General features: G+C 38.9%; 1 protein-coding gene across 4 annotated transcripts in view; it reads right to left on the bottom strand.

Annotated features, from left to right (window-relative positions):
• The window catches only part of Atp6v1h (ATPase H+ transporting V1 subunit H), a 75,810-nt gene extending 62,692 nt beyond the window's left edge, over positions 1 to 13,118 (bottom strand). The window contains exons 1-3 of one of the 4 annotated variants that reach the window (XM_076924429.1): positions 12,825 to 13,118; positions 11,525 to 11,672; positions 6,871 to 6,973 (exon numbers count right to left, since the gene is read on the bottom strand). In XM_076924429.1, the coding sequence (XP_076780544.1) occupies positions 6,871 to 6,973; positions 11,525 to 11,637 (216 nt within the window). In that variant the 5' untranslated portion in view covers positions 11,638 to 11,672; positions 12,825 to 13,118. Of the gene's footprint in view, positions 1 to 6,870; positions 6,974 to 11,524; positions 11,673 to 12,514 lie in introns of all 4 variants that reach the window. The other 3 variants (XM_076924430.1, XM_076924427.1, XM_076924428.1) reach the window with 3 other exon arrangements.
• Positions 13,119 to 22,903: the final 9,785 nt, after the last annotated feature.

The raw sequence follows: 22,903 nt of genomic DNA on the forward strand, positions 1-22,903 counted from the left end.
TAGATATAAAAGATGTTTTTATACCATTCCTTTACATTTCTGGTAAAGGTGGGAGGCTTGCAGTCAGTAAATTTATTCGTAATGTTTGAGAGCCCATGAAGTGATATTGTTAGAAATGATTGCTTCAAAAAATGGTTAATTACTTTAATATATATATATATATATATATATATATATATATATATATATATATATAACAATACTGTTGTTGCTTCAATACAAAAAAGAGTTTAAATCTTTTAGTGTATATTATTATTCATTATGTGATACTTTATCGGCGAATTTCTCTAAAGAAGTTTTTCTACAAGCCTTTGCTCCAATATAATGAGCTTTAAACATTTTGAAGTACTTGTTGCTACATAAAGGATTCAAAGGCAGTGTCTTTTCAATATTTGAGACCTCAGTTATATCCTAAGCAGATTGTGACATAGAAAATTCTAATAAAAAAAAATAGATAGTTGGGGCTAGAGAGATGGCTCAGCCGTTAAAGGCTAGATTATAATTAAAAATATGAAAGTTCAATTCCCAACAACCACATGGTGGCTCACAACCATTTGTGGTGGGGATCTAGCGCCATCTTCTGGCTTGTAAGTGTACATGCAAAAGGAAAATGGGTTACTTTTAATCTTGAGTTTAGTGAATTTTAAAAGTTGTTAAGAGATATTAGTTGGCTAAAATATCATCTTAAGCTTACTATAGGAGGATTTAAACCTCTGTTTGATATTTTCAAAGGGATATAAGTCCTAATTTCCTTTGACAATTAACTATAAAGGAGAGATAGCTTTGCTGAAAATAGAGTAAGCTGTTAGTTAGTTTCTATATCTACAAATAAAGTTTAAACATCCTATTATAAAATTATAATTGTGTTTATACAAGATTATATGATAAAATCCTAAAAGCATTTTGGATAAAATGTTTATTCTTTATTCCAAATAGCAATTAAATTGGTTATTGAAAAATAATGTTATTTGGCTTATTACATGGCAAACATTTTAGACAAATTTGATAATCATATGTTACAGTTTTTCTCTGCATGCTTTTGTATTTTCTGAAATTTACTACGCATGCAGCTCATAGAAAAGACGTTTGCTATATTTACTATATTTACAGATGCCTCATCTATTGAGAAGACAGTATATGTAATTAAATCATATGTGTATTTTCTTGAGTCTCTCCTGCTTCAACACAATTAAATTGTGTGTTGTAGCCACTGTTTGAAATGCTAAAAAAATCAAGCTTTCAATTGATATACTCATAGCCAGTATATGGCTCATGATTTATAATTGCTTAAAATTGTTTCTTTTTTAGATATAGCTAATTGTCAAATTTTATTTATAAAAGTACAGCTTAATTTATGAAACATGTACTGTTTCTTAACTTTATAAGACATTTAAAAGCTCATTAGATTGTCTGAACCACAGGACAATGCCAGAGCAGATTTATATACTAGACATATTCTAGGCCTATCAAAAGTAATTGGCCATATAGTCTTATGCTTTACAGCATCAAAATAATAATATGTTGAGACAACAATTTGTCATTTCTAAAAAGTGTGCAAGTTAAATTACAAAAACTTGTTCTTAATATCTTCAATTTTTCATAATGGTCTTAAGTCTTGAAGACTTATATATAATCAATTTTGACAAATAGATGTTACTTACTTTTGATTAAAAAATTAAAATATGTACATGTGAGTTGACACCTTTTAGACCTTTTAGTTACAACTACTTTAACAGGAGAAACAACTAAAAATGTAATTAGTTATTGCCTATATTATTTTCCTGTGCTTGGTGTTCCATATCAGACTAAGATAGGTAATGGAACTGGCTATTGCAGTTATTTGACTACAGTCAAACATTTGAGATGTTTTGTTGACAACTTTATTACCAGGATTCCTTATTATCCTGAAGGACAAAAAATTGTGAAAGAGATTGTGAAACTTTAAAATAATATCTTCATAACTCTCTTGAGTGTGGAAAAGCCAGCTAATGGTGCTTCTTCCCTGGTTTTACAGGTAATTCTAAAAAATTGGCTTTTTTAAACTAGAAAGGGGGAATTATACCCCAAAAGGACACCAAAAGCACACCTTGCCTTGTCTTGTTTTAAATTTTCTGCAAACTGATGCTCAAGGTCAGTCTGCAGTGGATTGCTACTGGCATCCAGTTACTTCTAGCTCATTTGCCAGGGTCTTGTGGAGAGACCCCTTAACTTGGTACTTGGTGTGGTCCTGATCCTGTTTTAATTTGGGATTGTGAGTCAGTCTGTATTTTTTCAGAAAAAGAAAATGGAGCCCGATGGCTGCCTGAAAGATTGGTCCATCAAGTGGACACAGATCTTGAGCCTAATAATTATGATTCTGATAATGAAGAATCTGATAACAAAATCTAGCCACATACATTATCATATGTTAGCTATGGAAGACCACGAGACTCTAGGCTGTTACTCTATCTAGGATGTTTCCAAGTCTCATCTCCACCCAACCTAAAAGAGGGGACCTTCCACCCCTAGACCAAACAGAGAGGGGCCACGCAGAACCCCCTGTCTGGCAATCTGAATTCTTGCGTAGGCTGCGAGGCGAAGCACTGCAAGGGAATATAAATAAAAGTTAAAAATATGTTTCTGGGCTCCCTGAGGGACAAGCCTGACTGCATAAGGGTTGATGTCAAAAGTATCCTCTCTCCAGGAAAAAGACATCAGGACGGGTATGGCCCTTACACCTCACTGGACAAGACAGGAGGACTGGAGCCATTACAAGGTCCCCTTTAATTACTGGAGGTCAGGCCTCTATCCCCACCTTGGCAAGATTGGAATCGCCACAGTCTTTCTTTACTTGGAGAAGAGATGAGATGTCAGGGACAGCCCTGCCTGTACACTGGGGGCCTAAAATCAACAATAGGCCTGATTTACTTGCCTACCCCTAATAAAACATTCCACTATACAATCCAACAAAGGTTCATCTTAAAGACTGCTTGTGTTATTAACTCATGCTGTTATCTCCTTTGTAAATTGACAAGCTACAGGAAACCCACTCAGATCTACCTTTCACGGACCAAATAGATGCCATCTGGATAAGTACATCTGCCTAAAGTTCCCACTTACTACCTATTCCAAAGGGTGGGATCCCTCTGGGTTTCAAATGTACATCTTAGAAAATGTTTTCTTTCCCCCAAATTTACTTAATCTTATTCCCTACATCTTGTCAAGTCCAGGTGCATCCAAAACAGCTCCAGAGAAGCAACCTCCAGATTTTCCATCTCCTGTCACACATACAGCTGCTTCTACTGGACCTGTTCCTTCTGACCTATCCTCAGATGGCTCCATAGACCCTGGACAGTAGGAAACAGCCAAATCTATTAAGACTGGACAAACATCCCCCATACCCATTCTTCTAGGTTCCCCCTAGAGACATGTCACCCCCAATATCAGCAGGAAGTAGCCCTTCCCCCACGCTGCCAACCTGTCCAGGTTGAGCAGGCCAGAACATGCTGTTTACCACTAGAGATCGAATAACAAAGGACCTGGGAAGCTGGAGACCTGCAGTCTGCCACAGGAGTTGAGCTGAATGGATTGCCTGCTGAGCTTGCTCCCTACACCTCCTACCTGTGATTAAGGATACACACCCCTCACCCATGCTGCTGAGCTATCCTTGACACCTTCCAGACTGCTATCTCCTTGTCCAGCCCCTGGGCTGAACCGCCCAGCCTCTGGGCTCAACCAGAAGAGACTCTGGGGGTGAGGCTTCCCCTTTATATGTGAAAGCAAATTATTAAACTATAAGCCTTGATCATAGAATTTTGTCTTGGCTTCATCTCTTCTCGCCCTCCGTCCCCTTTCATTCCCAGCCCCCTTTTCAGGTGAACCCAGTTGACTTGTGGCTGCTGGCGGCTATACACTTCACTGGTCTTCACTGATCTTCGATAGCTTCATTGGTCTTTGTTAGTCATGCCACATTTTGCTGGTTTTCACTGGTCTTCACTACATAGAGAGAAATGCACCGAAGAACTTCTCATGATGTTCCAACTGATTCTTGCTACTTCACTGTCTCAATTTGGTGAAACCTTGCAGTTTCTGCTGGATAAAACTGCTGTTAGTGATATGTGTTCGGTGTTTGCTATTGGACAGGACTGGTGCTACTGATCTGTGTTTGGGGTTTGCTATTGGACTGGACTGTTGCTATCCTGACAACGAAGAGTGGAATCCCCTAAAAAGAACTACTTCTAAACAGGTCCACAACCCTCTTTTCCTATAAACTTTCTTTCTCCCCTGCCTCTGGTCAGTGGGCTAGAAGAGAGGTTGAAGCATTCTAGAACCCTAAGTAAAAGTAGGTTTAGAAAAGTCTAAGCCTACAATAGCAATTCTAAAATAACCTGTACAATATTGTCAAAGTTAAAAGTAAAAATACTTAGATAATTTAGTCAAACATTAAACTGTAATCTCTTAGCAAAAAATAAATTCCACATATAATCCTCAATATAATTTTTTAATATACTGCCATTTTGTTTGATTACCAGCAGGTGCTGATTTCATGGCATAAACATAAAATGCCCACCACACAAGATACTAGAATCCAAAAGAACTCATTTACTCCTTTAATGAGGCTCTTCATATATTAAGGCCTTTCTCCACTCTTACACTGATACAGTAATTCACATAGTTAGTGCTGGCAGGTATAAAAAATTGGTAGTCAATCAAGAGGGAATCTTTATAATGTGTATCAAAACCTTATAAGTGTTTAAATCATGTGATCAACAATCACATTTATAGAACTTAACATCAGGCAATTATTAGAACTGTTTACCTCAAAACTCCTTGTAACAGAAAAAAAAGAAATTACCAAAGTATATAAAGTATTGGTTTCAAGCATTTTATGATTCATCCATTTAATACCTAACTCCAGATTTTTGTTTGTTTGTTTTGAGACAGAATGTCTTCCAAGGGAAGACTTCTCCTTGGAACTTCTTTTTATTTCAAACTTTTAATAAATTCACAATCTTCAGCAGAGCTATGTAGCTCTAGCTGTCCTGGAACTCACTAAGTAGATCAGGCTGGCCTCATATTCATAGAGATCTGCCTAACTCTGCCTCCTGAGTGCTGGCAATAAAGGCAAGTGCCACTGTGCCCAGCTCAGAATTACTTTTAAAAGTCATTATTTGCATTAGTAAGAATGTAGGCTGAAAAAATGTCTTGAGACTAAAGTGAAAGCACTAAGTGATAACACAGGTCTCTTGAACAGAAACACTATCAGGCTGCATAATGCTTTTTTCTTATTTTTTTCTTATTGTTGTTTAATAATATAAATTACAAAAGCATATTAACTACATAAATATCTTAAATTATCATACATGAAAAGCTCTAAAACAATTTAAAAAGAAACAATGAATAGAAACCCATCTCTGATATAAACATGGCAAATACCAATGGATGTATCTGTACAGAGACAGTATGAAGGGACCATGAGTGCAGATCAGAGGCAGACAAGAGCTTAACATACATGATGCCCTAGGCTCAATGCCAGCACCACCACCTCTTTAAAGAAAAAAAAAATTTTTAAAGTGTGTGTGTATATAAGTGTGTGTAACTATGTGTGTGACGAGGGAGAGGAAAGGAAAGGGAGGAAGAAAAATGGGGCAGTTATTTAATCTAAAATATTTTAGATTAAAATACAGGGGACTCAAAGTCCAGAACATATAGTTATAAATAATTAATGAGAAAAAATATAAGTCCCACATAATCAAAGTAATAGAATGCCCTTTTCAGCTATAAATTTAAATATTTTACTTATATTAGGCATTTCAAATATTACTACTGATAATGTAATATAAAAAATAATTTTAACTAACAAGTTTGAAAACTGCATATATTTCAAAAAAGTGAATTTCTATTCCACAAACTCAGAAGGCTTAGTAGTACAAGCTTAGTTGTATAGACACATAATCTGGGCTTAGTTGTACAGCACATAATCACTGCCACACAAGAGACTAAGCCAGGAAGCTTATAGGTTCAAGAGAAGCCTGGACTACAGAGTGAGTTCAAGGTTAGCCTCAGCAACTTAGTAAAAGCTTATCTCCAAAAACAAAATAAAATTTTAAAGTAAAAAAGGAAGGAAGGAGGAAAAAAGGACTGGAGAGGGAGCTCAGAGGTTAAGAGCATTTGTTGCTCTTGAAAAGGACCCAGGTTCCATTCCTAGGACCCACATAGCAGCTTAACTGTAACTCCAGAGATCCAACATCCTCATCTGGGCGCCATGGGAACCAGGCACATATGTACTGCACTGTACTTACATGCATGCATAACACTTATATTCATAAAATAAAATAAATAAATAAATAAATCTTTTTTAAAGGTTTAAAAAGAGGCCTAGAATATAGGGTGATTGTAGAAAACTTGCATGGGCATGTTTAATCCTCAGTACTGCAAAAAGTAAAGAAAAAAGAAGGAATTCAAAACTGTAATAAAGACACTGCTATAATGGCATAGGGCTGCAGTTCCAGACACTTTGTAGGAGGGTCACAATCTGGAAGCCAGCTAAGCACAATTTAACAGAATCTTGCCTCCTAATAATAAAGGCTGAAATGTAGCTCATTGGTAGAGCACTTGCCTAAGCAAGCAAAAATCCAACGGGTTTTTTAACTACCATGGCAAAAAGTAGTTAGTATTAATGTTAATAACATACATACAATATACTACTACATAGTCATAATTGGTTTTCTTGCATTTTAATTTCTATGTTGTAGTTTGAAACTGGAAGTTGAATCCATGGTCTTTCTTGCACATGCTAACTAGGTACACTAATACTTGAGCTATACCCCAGGCCTTTCGGGACTTTAGAATGATAGAAAATAAGTGCTCATTATAAAATAAAAGGATCACCTGGCTGCCTTCAGTTTGAAGCATTTCTTGTTTCTCCTCGGAACTTCTTTTCATTTCAAACCTTTGAATAAATTCACAATCTTCAGCAGAAATCATCTGTCCCCTAGAAAGGAAGGATGAATTATTCTGTTCAGTAATTCCTGAGCAACCACTGTGAAAGACACAGAAATTCGAAATATTTTTCCTTCCTCCTTGGTGTGTTCTAGAAAATTACAAGAGGGCACTGTTTTGTACTAGGCTCCTGTATTGGTCCCCACAGAACTAAAGAGTCTAACATAACCAGAAAAGATAGCCAATTTCCCAAACTGTGTAGTGTCAATGGGCACAGTAAGGAGCATCCTGTGTTTAAATCCTAGCCAAAAAAACACACCTGACTAACCTAACCATAACCAAATCTACTATTCTGGCTCTCAATCCCCACAGCAGGACAGTGACTTAGACATGAGGAATCTTTATGTCTTTTAGACATTTCTGATCTTTATGCTCACCTTGCCCATTAAACTAGCCTCCTGTGGTCAGCCCATCAGAAAACACTCCATTTTATGGAACAGTATTCCCTGACTATAGAAACACAAAGGAAACTAGTAAATATCTTTTAACTCATTGAAATTTGTCTTTTTGATATTTATAAGAGACAAGTGCTGACTAAGAGCCTTGTCACCATCCAAAAGTTTAGCTCTACCACTTAGTGACTGAGTGATCTCCGTGTAGTCTGGATTTACCTAAGCAAAAGAACAAGAACCACATGACTTTTAAAGGGCTTGTATAAAGGACAGAACTACATAACAAGACACAACTAACACAGCACCTGGCCCACTGTAAGGATTCAATACAATGTCACCTCTTTTATTCAAAGTCTCACCCTAAACTCATTACAACCAAAGCCACATTTTTTAAATTTTTAATTGGATATTTTATTTATTTACATTTCAAATGTTATCCCCTTTCCCAGTTTCCCCTCTGCAAATCCCCTATTCCATCCCTCCTTACCCTGCTTTAATGAGGGAGCTCACCCACCCACCCACTCACTCCCACCTCACTGCCCTAGCATTCCTCTACATTGGGGCATCAAGCCTTCACAGGACCAAGGGCCTCCCTTTTCACTGATGCCAGATAAGGCTCCTTCAATCCTTCCCCTAAACTCCTCCATTGAGGTCCCTGTGCTCAGTCCAGTGGTTGGCTGAGATCTGGCAGACCCAAAGCCACTTTATAGTCAAGTTCTACAGTCATTTCCTGATATTTTTTTTCTCTTCCAGTCAAGAATACATCATCTTCCTTCTCTTTAAAAGTTAACCTCTCCTTAGCCAGGCATAGTGGCTTATGCCTTTAATCCCAGCACTGGAAGGCAAAGGCAGAGCCAGCCTGGTCTATATAATATGTTTCAGGACAACGAGAGCTACATAGTGAGACCTTGTCTTGAAAAGAAGAGAAGAGAAGAGAAGAGAAGAGAAGAGAAGAGAAGAGAGAAACCTCTTCATTCTGATCTCTGTCCTCTCCAAAATCTTCCTAGATCCCATTTTCTTCCCAGTAGAGTTCCTTCACCATTGGCTTTTTGTTCTTCACAGTTTGTATCCAACTGTTAACCCTTAAAATTTTGCTTTTCTTCCTTAACTCCTTTCTAGAGATTCAAGTCAAGAGAATCCGGATCTTCCTCTCTCTACCATATCATCTCCAGCTATCTCTTATTTCCAACTAAAAACAGATTCAGCTCCAATCCCAGGATGGCTTTAACCCTTTTAGCTGTTCTATTCATCAAGAACTCTGGTATGTCACAATAACTACCACTACCCTCAAATACTAAGGTCTAAATCCAGACCCTCCATGATAAGAAATGACAGCAGAACAACCCTGCAAGTCTCCATATGATTCACTTCAAGACAAAGACTTCCCCTAAAAGAAACTGAACCACAATACGCTACTTGAAGCCCTCAATCACTACACATTCAAGCCTGAGCTCTGTAGCCAGGGCTCCCTACACTGCAGTCCCCATCCCTTCTGCTTAATTACTACTGTGAGGCTCTTCATGTGCTCTGTGAAGACTTCCACAATGCTCCTACACAGCTATTTATTCCTTCCTTGACATGTGTCTTCTTTTGCTTTATACTTATATATGTGTACATGTGTCAGATTTCTTCACTTAATACTTAGCATAGTTTATTATTTAATTTCTAAGGGTCTGTTACTGTATTGCAATTCTTGTATCCTCAACATATGCTTTTGCTGGATTCCTGTTTGACAAACACAAACCCATCCCCACTTGTATTTTTATACTGCCTAGTTAAGTAAAAGCTTAATCAAATACAATACATTTTATTAAATAGATAACATTCTTTTTTTTTTTTTTTAAGATTTCTTTGTTTTTTGTAATTATACTGTCATTGTCTTCAGACACACCAAAAGAGGGCATCTGATCCCATTACAGATGGTTGTGAGCCACCATGTGGTTGCTGGGAATTGAATTCAGGACCTCTGGAAGAGCAGTCAGTGCTCTTAACCACTCAGCTATTTCTCCAGCCCACAAATACATTTTTGAACACTGTATTTTTATAATATATTAATTCATAAGGACAAAAGCATATTGGACTTTGGCACATGATAACTCCCCTACAGGTTTTATATCTTCCATAGATGTTGTGATACAAGATCCACTGGTTCTGCTGTATATCATATCCACCGTGTAACTATTCTTTCAGGGCATTTCATACCCACTAGTGTCCCCATATCAGAAGGCTCAAGAACAAACATTTGGATATATTTGAGGTACATCTGCACATAAACATACAGAGCAGAGGGGGCTTACAAAGGAATCTATAACTCAGACAACAAAATAAAGGTCAAACTAGGAAAAAAGAAAATAAGATGTATGTAGCATCAAAACCTCAGGGGTGGAAAAGTACACAACTGAAAAAATCACTCCAAAAGCAAGCCTTCTGTCCTGCTGCCTTGCTAGTGCTTTCGGATCAACACTCTTCTGTTTGCATCACAAACAGTCAGGCTCTACAAGCATGCAACTCCTTGTCCTCTAATCAAAAAGCTTTCTAGACTAAAGAAGTCAGGAGTTCTGAGGATTTAAATAATTACACATTGACCAATGGGGAAAATTGTGTGTACGTCTTTCTTTGCCAGTCCTTTAGTGGCTGGCCCCACAATAAAGCAGGTCCTTTAAGACAGAGATGTGGACGTCATCCTAGAAATCTCTCTCACACACACACACACACGTCAAGTCGAGCACTATCTTTTTCAAATCTGTCCAGTTCTGAGCATTCCAACAACCTTAACACCACCACTACAACTTCTCCCTAAGACTAAGCTAGTTCCCACAACCCCACCTCTTACACTGAATGCAAACAAGCCATCAAGCAGTGAACTGGGTCATCTTCTCCAGGCTAAGCAGCCTTAGCCGTGACTTTCAGGAGACTGGGCATGTGGGCTCTTGTGGTAGTAGTACAGTGCATCCACATTCACACTCATTGTGCAAGCACTCTACAGCTGGGCTCCTCAAAGCTCCCCCATGAGGATAGACTGTTTTGAAAAGGCAGTTCTACAATATGAACCTTTGTTCATGTTGAGCTTCTCAGACTTCAAATACATTGTGGATGAAACTTAAGAATCATCTTGAAAAGCACCAAGTGACAGAAACAGCCCCAACTCCTCCCAAGGGTACCCAGATACCCAGATACCCAGAATGTCACAACTATCCCCTGCCTTGCTGTGAGCTTCAGCTCTCACCACTGCTCACCTCCAAACCATAAATAACTTCCAGCACAATCTTTCCTTTATGACAATCTCTGCTGGATTCGGACAGGTCCTCTTTTCTGCCACGTGGTCAACTAGCACTCATCCTTGAAGCGTCAGTGGAAGGATCACCGCATCAGGTAACTTCTGATGGTGGAATCAGCTACCCTTTTGTGTATACTCATAAGCCTATCTTCCTATCATCATAGCTAATAATGAAGTAAAGGTCTGTTTTGATACTGAGTTCCTTTTGAAATGCTACTCTATATAACCTTTGTGTAGGCACGACAACAAATAAGCAACAGATTTCTTAATTGATTTTTCAATGTGCATATTCAAATCTGACCCTCAGTAACTCAGATATAAATATGCCAAAATAAACCCACATGAAATAAAATGATGAAATAGTATGAAGAACAAATGAGAGCTGATGGAATGACGGGGGGTGGGGTGGGGGGGAGGCTAGTAAACACACCTGCCACTCAAACCTGGCAACCTGAAGTTGATCCCTAAAACCAGAGAACCAGTTCTTCCACAGCTTGCCCTCTGACTTGCACAGGCACGGCATGCAGCATACACATGGTGTCCTACAATCATCTGTAACTCCAGTTCCAGGTTATCTGAGACCCGCTTCAAGCTCTGAGGGCACTAGCATGCATGTGGCACACATACATACATGCAGGCAAAAACAGTCATACACACATAATAAAATAAAATAACTACCGTGAACTGTTCTATTTCCCCAAGCTGTTCCTACCATACCGGGTAGACGCCCTAAGACAGCTAGCTATGAAGAGGAGGAAACGTTAAAATTAATTTATTAGTATTTTTCCAGTATTTCTCTCATAGAAGCATGACCATGAAAAAGCCTGATGCAAAAGCACATGACATCCGTGACTCACAACAAACCAGTACGCACTGAAGATAGGACTGCCAGTTCACTTTGTTGGCACGAACTTCAGCAGCCTTGGCCGCAATGATGTTAGTTGGGACAGCAGCATCCACCGCACCTCGAATGTCCATCTTGGTCATCTAAACTTTATGAGTTTCAATGTTTCTCCACAGACCTTCAATTTAGGGTCAAGATAAAGACAGGATAACAGGCATTTTATTTTTTTGAACTACTAGTATTAATACAACCATATTAATTTCACTTAGCTTGAATATTAAATATCCTAGGTCTGAAAAGCATTAACATATTTCAAATTTTGTCTACCACCCCATAAAAGGGCTTTCTATAGGCGTGTTCTTTTCCAGAGAAGAGTTTTTAATTATTAGCCTCAATATACACTGAAATTTTTTAAATGGCCATTTAAGGGACAGCAAAATTAGAACTAAAGAGAATATTAAGCAGAACTCTTCAACCACCTTTAGTACAGTCATACCCAGTGCTTTGAATATACTAAAAATAACCCAGAGGTCCACTACTTTAAATCTCAAACACGTTCCAATCTCTTCTACAAAAATTAAAATACAGAAAAGGGCCAACTATGGTATTTCATTAGCATCTACTGTGCTTTGAATTACAAAGTCATTTTATTAATTCCTTTCTTTAAGATTACTGATTCAAAATAAAATACACCAAGAGGTGTGATATACCAGTGCCTTCTTTTTAAACAGAAATTGACAAAATATTTTCAAAATCAATAGTGAAAGAAATTTCTGAAACTTAGGTCCAGCCAACAATGGGAGTCGATTCTGACAAGAAAAGTGTACAATGAGCTACAAAAAAACAAAAAAAAACAAACAAAAAAAACCAACCAAACAAACAAAAATCCTCATTCCTCAACATAATAGATAAGTTACACCTCACTTTACTACGATGCAAAAACCTAACTTTCCATTCCCAAATCTTACGTTCTTGCCCACGAGTAAAGGGAGGTTAAAAAAAAAAAAAAAAAAATCATACCCAAATTCTATTCCGCGTTCCCAAAGTGCTTAGTCAGTGTGGAACTTAATCTCTCTTAGTGGGGACTTGCTGCCTAAACAAGCAAGGTCGGCGCAGGCTGCGGGTCCCAGGTAGAACCGGCTCCATCCGGGAAAGGCTGGAAGCCAAGGGCACAGCGCAGCCTCCCGGAGGCCCCGGCTCCAGCCTGTCCACCCCCGCGCTGTCCCCTTCCCTCTGCGGGGAAGGCCCTGCGGCTCGGCAGACCCCGGAGCGGACGGCACGGAAACCAGCCGGCTCTCCGGAGCCAGGAGGGGGCCCCGGGCGGCCTCACCTGGATAGCCTCGGGGAGTAAGGGCCGCACGGGCGGGCAGGCGCCAGTAGAGATCCGAGGCCTCGGTGGCCACAGGAGACCCGGAGCACAGCGAAGGCGACTCGGCGGGAGACGTTAAGAGCCTCACACTGAAGAAGCCGGAACAGCGGCAAAGTGACAGCAGCGTCTGGCACGTGAGCAGCGGCATGTGACCGCAGCGGCGGACGGAAGCCGAGAGGGCCCAAAACTACTGGAGCGCACACTCGGCTGCCGTGGCCAAGCCACTTCCTTGGGTACTTCAAGCTGGCAGAGCTCGCCACACTGCAGGCCAGCCTTACCAAAGAAGCCAAACCTCCTGACGTCAGTCTATGGAGAAGCTTGATTTATGACCTTTGAGTGGTTTTAGTTTGTTTGAATTAAACATCTCAGCGGACCAGGCATTCATACTCACATTTTAAGATCAGACTGAGAAATGAGTCATAGACCAACGGTTGCAGGCTTAACCAGTAATATATGTCTCAGAAAAACGTTATTCATCGTTTATCTAACTTCCTTTTCTCTCGGCTTATATGTTTACCTCACAATCTATCTTAAACCCAAAGGTCTGAGCTGCCCTTCGTCTTCTGATTACACCGAAATCTATACAATAGTGTTTGAAATCGAGTAAAAGAGCACACAAAGGAATGTATGAAAAATAACCAGTATAGTGTTACTTTAAAAAACTTTTTTGAGGTCAAGTTTTAAAAAACCATCATGAGCTATAAAGAAAAAAAAAGTGTAGAAGATGATATTGATTTTTTTTTATCACTACTGCAACAAATTACCACAATTATAGTGGTTTAAATCAAGCATAAATTCATCGTCTTACGGTGTGTAGGTCAGAAGTCCAGAAAAATAGGTCTCCCCCATCTGATCAGCTTTAGGCTGGAATAACTTTATGCTAGAAGCTCAGGAGAATCTGTTTTTCTACCCTGTGTCCCAAGTCACCATTATCGTATCTGCCCTTCACTGACCACAGCTCAAAGAGGTATCCAAGTTTCACCTGGATAACCCAAGCAACTCTCCCATCCTCAACCTATTCGTTTCTTCAGCCTTTGGTTCCACTTTGCCAAACAAGTATTCAACTTTTTTCATGGGTTCATTAGGTTAGAATATCATAGGCGCATTATTCCATCAGAATTAGGTAGAAGGATACACCTTGATTCAATAGAAGTTGCTGAATAAAGAAAGGTACAAAAGGGCAAGTTGCTAATATAAAAGGGGCTATATCTTATACCTGCCGTAAGATGCTTTGTGTTTCTGAAGGAAAACTTTGTTTTTAGCCATATTGGAGGTTGGACACAGGGCCTCTTTGAGTAAGGCAAACACTCCACAAACTGCTATTTTCCAAACCTGAAGTAGAACCATGTTACCTTATTAAAAGTGGGTAGTTCAGGGCCATGGAAATGCTCTCCTGTTAAACAATGGCATTGCCACCAAACCCAACCGTTGAGTTCCCTCATCAGACCCACAAGATGGAAAGTGACAACAGGTGCTCTGAAAGTTGTCTGCTGGCTTCCACTCACTCAATGTTCAGTGTACATGCCCACACCCATACACAATAAGTACATAAATAAAATTTATTGTAATTTTTTAACTGAGTTGTGCAGCCTGGCATGGTAGTACATGCCTGTAATCTTGGAACTGGAGCAGAAAGAGGAAATATGGCACATGGAGGCCAGCCTGAACATCACAACATGAACCATGAGACAAACACATGAGTGTCCCAAAGAAATGAACAAATACCAAGTAATTATAAGATAATCCTTATGCTGCATACTTGAGACTTTTCTTTCAAAATGACTGATACTATGAATTAAGTTCCTTTCATGAGGGGGTTGTCCAGAGATTGAGAGAATGCCAAACATACATTCTACCACTGAGCTACACCCAACCCAAAGGAACTACAAAAACTGTACCCCAAATTGAAGATTTGCTTACCAAGAAGATGCTAGAATTAACCCAATAACTGTGTAGTAAAATAACTAGTTTATAACAAATGTACAAGTTTCAAAACTTTTTACATTAGCTATCATGCGAATGTAGTACATGTTTTATAGGTTCTAGGAGAAGCACTTAAGGTTGAAACTGAGACATTGGGGGTCACTACTATAGCAATGAGAAGAGATACTGATATTTGGTAACAAGGAACCACTGATGATAACTGGAAACACGTCAATAACACATCATATACAAGATGACTCCTGGCTTCAAATGTCAGCAGTAAGCCTGAAAGAAAAGCAACTCAGTAACTCTTTTGATCAACCATTACGAATAGAGGGAAATAAGTTCTAGGCTGTGCAGAGGACATGGCCTTGCTATTACAAAATAACACGAAGTTGTGGCTATTGTACCCCTATTATGTGATGACTCCATGTAGAATCTTCTCTGTCTCATGAAGCCCCATTAATAAATCGTTGATCTTAGTGCCTGTGCTATCAGTGTTCTGTTCAAGAAGTCTTCTCTTGTGCCAATGAGTTCAAGACTATTCCCCACTTTCTCTTCTATCAGATCCAGGGTATCTGGCCTTATGTTGAGGTCTTTGATCCATTTGGAGTTGAGTTTTGTGTAGGGTAGTAAGTATAGCTCTATCTGCATTCAACTAGTACCATTTGTTGAAGATGCTATTTTTTTCCCATGATGTATTTCTGGCTTCTTTATCAAAAATCACGTGTCCATGGGCATTTGGGTTTATGTCTGGGTCTTCAATTCAATTTTGTTGACCAACGTGTCCACATTTATGGTAATATCATTCTCTTTTTATCACTATAGCTCTGTAGTACAGATTGGAGATGGTGATACGTCCAGCACCTCTTTTATTATTCAGGATTTTTTGCAGCTATACTGGTGTGTGTGTGTGTGTGTGTGTGTGTGTGTGTGTGTGTGTGTGTGTTTCCATATGAAGCTGAAAAATGTTCTTTCAATTTCTGTGAGGAAATGTATTAGGATTTTGATGGAGATTGCACTGGATCTGTAGACTGATTTAAGTAGGATGGTCATTTTTACTGTATATATTTTTATCAACTAGAAAATAAACTACAATAGAAACCTTGAGTTGTCATGACAAAATAGAGTAAACTACACAGACTAATCAACAAGCAAAACTGTATTTTTTCAAGCTAGCCTAAAGTGCATGCCTGCAGTCCCAGTACTTGCAGGACTGAGGCAGGAGGATCTCCAATCTCAGACTATCCTAATCTACACAGTGAGATCCTGGGGTATGCTTTGTTTTTGTTTTTGTTTTTGTTTTTGTTTTTGTTTTTGTTTTTGTTTTTGTTTTAAGGGGAGAGGTGGAAGTGTGTTAATTTCTTAAAGATCTAGAAACCAAAAGTCCGAAATTAAATTGAATTCCTGAGTCTGACGATTCGTGCCCTGCAAAGTGAGGAGAGGGCAGCTCCCTCTTGTCTTTTATGATTAAAGTTAGTTAATTACATTCATAAAGGCCCGAATGCACTCACATTAGGAGTTGTAAATTAAACACATAGACTAAGAAAGAGAGAAAACAATACAATATCATGTATAACAGCCTACAGCAGGTATTCAAAGCTAAAGTTGGACATAGAAGCTAGGTATGCTGTGTTAAATGAATGAAGGAGGCACATTCACTAAGTCTATGGTCACATAGCTTTTTTTAACTAGATGTTTATATATGGGTATTTATATATGTGCACTGCTATAAAATGTAGAATGATATCCTTTAGAATGGTCTATTTTTACTTCTTTTTACATTGCTAGGTAGAGAAAAGGTAGAGCCTCAACTGAGCTACATCCCCAGACATTTGGGGTGTTTCTTCATATAGGTTAACTCTGAAGAATACAATATCCTACTCTTTTTCACAATTTAAACGCTTTATATAACACCATGCGTTTTCACCACCAATAAGTACTTTTATTTTTCTATGGTTTGTATTTATTCTTTGATGCATATGTATTTTCATTATATTCATCCCCAATTCCACCTTCTCATTCCTCTATTACAACCTCAAGAAGGCTTTTCCCCCAACATATCCAACCTATCTTGTGTCTTTTTTACACAAACTCTAACCTACTAAGCTTTTATTCTTTCATCGTTTTTAAAATTTATTGTATTTTTCATTAAATATGATTGTATAATTCCTCCCCCTCTTTTCCATGTTCCTTAGCTTCCTCCTAAATTCATGGGCTCCTCCTCTTTAATTATTAGTTAGATATATTTATGTTAACATATATTCATGTATGTTATAATTATTATATAAATACAACCTGTTAGATTCACATAGTATTGTATGTATGTTCTTAGAGCTGATCACTTGGTGTTAGATTATCAATTAGGCAGCTCATCCCTGGTAAATTCCCAGCTCTCTTCAATATTTTATTGCTTATAGCTCTTCATATTGACATGCTATCATTATTCAGCTCTTGTTTAAGCAGCCATATTGCTGAAAGCTCATGTCTAGCTTCCCTGTCATATCTAGAAGTCACAATCTTGCAGCAAACTTTCTGGTCCTCTGATTCTTAAGATCTTTCTGCTGAGATGTTCCCTGAGGTGTGTTTTGTTTGTTTTGTTTTGTTTTGTTTTGTTGGTTGGTTGGTTCTGTTTTTTTTTTGGTTTGTTTTTATTTGTTTTTTGTTTGGGGTTTTTGTTTGTTGGTATCAGCTGGAAGTAGGCTGCTCCAGCCAGCTGTTCTCTCTATGCTGCAAAAAGTTTTTTTTTGATTAGGAGCTAGAATTATGTTTATCTATGGGTATAAGGATAAGTATTTATAACATAGTTAAGAATTATACGAGTTTAGAAAAATGACAGAACTATGAGCTCACTAGCCACAGAAACCGCTGGGTTCAATTACTGTTGCTTGCATGTACTTGTGGTGCGAGGGGGAGGGGGAGGGTTGTTGTTTATGGATCATAGGCAATGTAGCAGTGGCTATACCTCTGAAAAAAATTACTGCACTTACCCAGAGGGCCATTAGGTGACAATAGCTTCTCAGCTAGGAGGGTGAATGGTAGGGGGTTGGCTCATGTGTCCACGCACATTCGTGTTAGAATGTCGAAAGGCCTCATCTCATGTAGATCTTATGCAGGTGGGCACAGCTGCTGTGATTTCATGAATCCAACAGCCATGTACTGTATAGAAAGTAGCATTTCATAGCATTCCAATCTATCCTCTGGTTCTTACATTTTTTAAACCACCTTTTCCATAATGTTCTCCAAGCTTTGGATAAGACGAGAGTATTGATATAGGTCCCATTTAGCACTGAGCACAACCTTCAACAGTTACTTATTCTCAGTACTTTGACCAGTTATGGGTCTCTGCATTAACCACTGCCTGCTTCTGTAGTGGGTTTGACTTAATGCTGCTTGTATTCTAATGTTAATTTGGGTCCCCAAAATTATTAGCATGAGAGAGTCGCAGGTCTACATGCAAGACACTGAAGGATCCTGCCCCTAGTTAGTTCTGATCAGTAAATAAAGATGCCAACAGCCAACAACTGGGCAGGGCAGACAGAGGGGGTCCCAAGCTTGAGACCAAGAGAAAGAGAGAAGGGGACATCCGTCATGCTGGGAGAGTGTGGAGGAGAGGAAAGACAGCATGCTTGGGAAGAGTACAGAACAGAGAGGCATGGCTGCCATGTGAAGGAACTGGGAGAGTGTGGCTCAGAGAGCGGCCCAGAGCATGGCCCAATTGGGCGCCCTCTGGGTCCAGAGCACCAAGATAGAACACAGAATCTAGTAAGTAATAACTCAGGATTGACGGCATGGAGGTAAGGCAGTGGCCCAGCTATTGAGCTGTTTAAGGCCTATCAAAGTATAAAGGCTTTGTGTGTGTGTCTTTCATTCTGGAACATAACATAACCATTGAGCCAGTAGCAAACTCACCAGGATTTATTTCATAAAAATATTTCAACACACTTCCACAAGAACTTCTCTGGCCAAAGTTGAGAGCAGCACTAATCTATGTGTATAAACATCAATATTTAGAAGACAGTTTGACAACCTGTCCATTTAGCAAAATCATGTGACTAACATAGTCATTGGCTTTTTGCCCAGTCAGATATAAATTCTCTCTCATGGATTGAGCTTCAAATCCAATCAAAAAGTAGTTACCTTTATAACATTCATGCCGTTAATTCACCAGGATACATGGTGTGTATTTGTGTATATGTGTGTGTGCTTACATAGCAACATGTACATATGTGTACATGGGTATATATACATGTGGAGGCCAGAGGTCAGCCTTGAGTATCATTCCTCAGGAGACATCCCCCTTGGGTATTTTTCTTTTCACTATAATCTGGGACTCCCAGATTATTCTAGACTTGCTTGGCAGGTGAGCCTCAAGGGTACTCCTATCTCTGCTTCCCCAGTTCTAGAATGACAGGCATGTGTCACCACATCCAGCTCTTTACTTGGGTCTCTCCCCAGCCCCATGTGTTCCCTCTAACTTTCAAAAACTAATGTTGGGATTCAGTGATAAAGGCATCTAGACCTGAAGTTTGCTTTGTGAGACTATATTTTACATTTTACATTCTTTCTATATCAAACCTTTTTTCTTAATTGATTGCCAAATTTTTCCTTTTCTTTTGTTTTGTTATTTCAGGGATTGTTCCTAAAATTTCTACTAAGAGATGAACCCTGTGCTTCACACATAGTGGGCATGCAGCATTATTACAGCTGAGCTATCTCCAGCTCCTATTAGAACTTTTCCTTGAAACAACCTATAAGGGGAATTAAATAATTTTGGTATCTTCATATCTAGCCCCAACAGTTACCATTTTGAGAACACTTTCTTCTTCTTTTTTTTTTTTTTTTAACATTCAGATCTGGGAGTTTGTCATTTTCCTTTACATTAAAAGACTTCACGTAGCCTTTCTCATAGTTAAGGTCCAATGCTGGTTTTTCTTACAGCCTTTGAATGTCTGAAAACTTCTGTATTTTGCCTTCATCTTTTAATATTGTTTTCAGAGGAAAACAAGTTCTCGCTGACCGTTTTTCTTTAAGTTGTGTTGCTAGTGTTTAAGTTCCTACTGTCTTCCCGCTGGCATTGTTCCTCTGTGTAATCCACTCGGCCACCTAGTGACTTCATTTTTTACTGGTTTTCTTATTTTCTCTGAGTGCTTTTAAGATTTCTCTTTGTCACCAGTTTGATTGTTTTAGAATAATGTGCCTTTTCATGGTTTGATGTGTCTTAAATTTCAGATTTGTTGAGATTGTCTAATATAGAAATATTTGGGCCTTTATTTCTTCATGGTTTCTTTATTCTGTTTTTAATTTCTTTATTTATTCCTGTGGCCATGACACGTATGTGACTGTTAGAAAACAATTTGTGGAAGCAGGTTCTCCTGTTCTACCACGTTGGTCCCCCCAGGGATCAAATTCATTTTCAGGCTTGGCAACAAGCAACTTTGTCTACTGGGCCATCTCACTGGTGTCTTCCTAGAATGCTGTGTGTACTCCATCCTCTCCACAGAGACTGACTAGATGTATATAGGGATCCCATAGTTCACTAATGCTCTGCTGATTTTTCCATTGCTTTTGATTTCTATATTTTGCCTTGGATAGTTTCTTTGGCCATGTCTTCAAATTCAGTGCTTTGCTCGCATGCTCAGCAACTGACTTTTTCATCTCCAGAATTTTAATTTGAGTCACATTTGTTACAGTATATTTGATTGTTGTACATAGAAAACCTAATGGTTAGCAAAACATAAAAGCTTAAATAGATATTGTGTTTATCAGATGCAGTTTTTAATGTGTGTACTGAGAAGATGCAGTTTCGGTATGCCTCTAAAAGCCTCTATAGATAAGAACGTTAAAGCATGGAAGGTTCTGGCTTATTTTAAGGCAGAGGCTTGGGCCACTGCCATTATGTCTTAACCAGAAGTAGAAACACGATTATTCTTTGGAAAACAAATCTAAGGGAATTTTTTTATTATTATTAAAAGGCAGAAAGTGAGTGTGTTTTAGTCATGAACTCCCTCTCCCCAAAATAAAACAGTTGATTTTAATGTTTTAAAGAGTCAAGAAAATAAGGGGTACACATATTTATAATCTTAGTGCTCCAGAAGGGAAGAGAGGAGGAGCCAGAGTCCAAAGTTAGCCTTGTTTGCATAGTAAATTCTAGACCACCCTGGAACTGGGAACCTGTCCAAACAAGAAAAAGAGAAAGAAAAAGAAAGAAAGAAAGAAAGAAAGAAAGAAAGAAAGAAAGAAAGAAAGAAAGAAAGAAAGAAAGAAAGAGAGAGAGAGAGAAAGAAAGGGAAAGAAAGTAAGAAAGAAAAAAAAAAGAAATCCCTGCTTTATTTCCAGTCCAAGAGACAACCGACAAATTAGATTTTCTTCTAAATGTTCAGGATCTTTGTTCTCAGAACAATTCCCTGCAGCCCTTGATGAGCATCTTACAGTTTCCAGCATCATCTGTACCCTATGCTTAACGAGAGAGCTAATCTCGTCTCCTGAGATTTTAATACTCTGGTTATTTCATTCATTAAGAGTCCTGGGGAGTGCTTTTATGACAAAGAATAGATGCAAGTGGCAAAAATGTGTGCATCCTAATAAAAGTCATTAAAGAGCTCCAGCAGGCCAGATCATGGCAAACAGGCCCAAGCACGGCAAACACAGCAATGACAGGTTTTGCCTTTTACCTTTCTCCCACTTAGCTAAACCATTAGATCACATTCCTAAAGCCAGACCACGATGTCCATTCCCTAGTTTGACCAGTGACTCATTGCTAAGACTGATCACCAAGGCCTGACTATCAAAACATCAAGCTACAGGAATCAAAATTCATTATTTTGACTAACCTATTAGAACTTACCAACATGTCCTATCTCATTCTAACACCGACCTCCCCCTTTTCCTCTTAAAAATCAACACCTGTAAAGTTACTTGCTACTGTTTTTATGTGATTCAGACTCAGCCACTCTTTGCCTTGCTTAATAAAGGATCCTTTGCACTCGTTTTTTTGTGCTTGGAAATTGGTGTTTGTGTGTGGTCTGTGCCTAACCCTACGTCCAGAGGGGAGCACCCCACAGTACAAGGGTCCCTTCAATCATGAGATGTTAAAACTCTCTGAGGAGAGGCTGGAGATTTGAAGCAAACACCTGAAAAAAACAAATATGGAAATCCTTTCTTCCTACAACTTCCATTAATAGCTTAGCAGTTATGGTCTGTGGGTTGAATATGAAATAGGCTGAGATTGGAAGAGATGTTCTTATATTTCCAAGTGTTCCTCTGTGCCACCCACATGAAGTTTCTTTCATAACTCAGTTTGAATTCAAGCCTTGACTGTTATATGACTATCACATAAAGGTATGTATATATAATATTGTCTGTTTGAGAAAAAAACTGGGTTACTGTTCACTATGCTCTTTAAGTCTACAGCAGGCGAAGAAGAGAAGAACAGAAGGACATGAGGAACATACAGTTTTGTGAGGAAAGGACTGACTGAGTGACTTAATGTTGCAGGCAAGAAAAGTAGAAGAGCAGCTGTAAAATAGTGACATTCTCAGTCTGACATGATTTAGAATCACATAGATGAACCCCTTGGCAAGTCTGAGCGAGACTTTCTAAATTGGGTTAATTGAAATGGGAAGACTTATCCTACGTGTGGCTGATACTATATGACCAGGAGTCAAGGACTAACTATTGTTCAGCCTCAGGAGTAACTACTGTTTAGCCAAGTTCTTTGGACACAGGCAGGATACAGTCAGTTAGTTGCCTGCTGTTCTCCAGAAATATCCACAGTCAAATATCCATTCAGGCCCAGTTGCTTCTTAATCTAAACCCTTAGTTCTTCCCTCTCTGTGGGCACAGCCACCAAGCAGTTCCCTCCCTATACTGACAAACTACAGAAAGCAACTGACACGCCACGAAACAGCAGCAACATTGCTTTCGCGGAGCTCTGGGGTGCTTTGCTTTCATAAAGGCACAAAGGCATGGGGCAGCATCAGAAGGGTGCCATGAAGAGGTGGGGGCTGCCTCAAAGTTCCCCTCAGATGGCTTTCACAACACATTCATCATTTGTGCAGCTTGTTCTAACTCACAGTGCTCCAACCTGGTGGCTTATAAAGAAGAAACTTTCTTTA

The sequence above is a fragment of the Arvicanthis niloticus genome, chromosome 25 (genome assembly GCF_011762505.2).
Source record: "Arvicanthis niloticus isolate mArvNil1 chromosome 25, mArvNil1.pat.X, whole genome shotgun sequence".
Lineage (NCBI taxonomy): Eukaryota > Metazoa > Chordata > Mammalia > Rodentia > Muridae > Arvicanthis > Arvicanthis niloticus.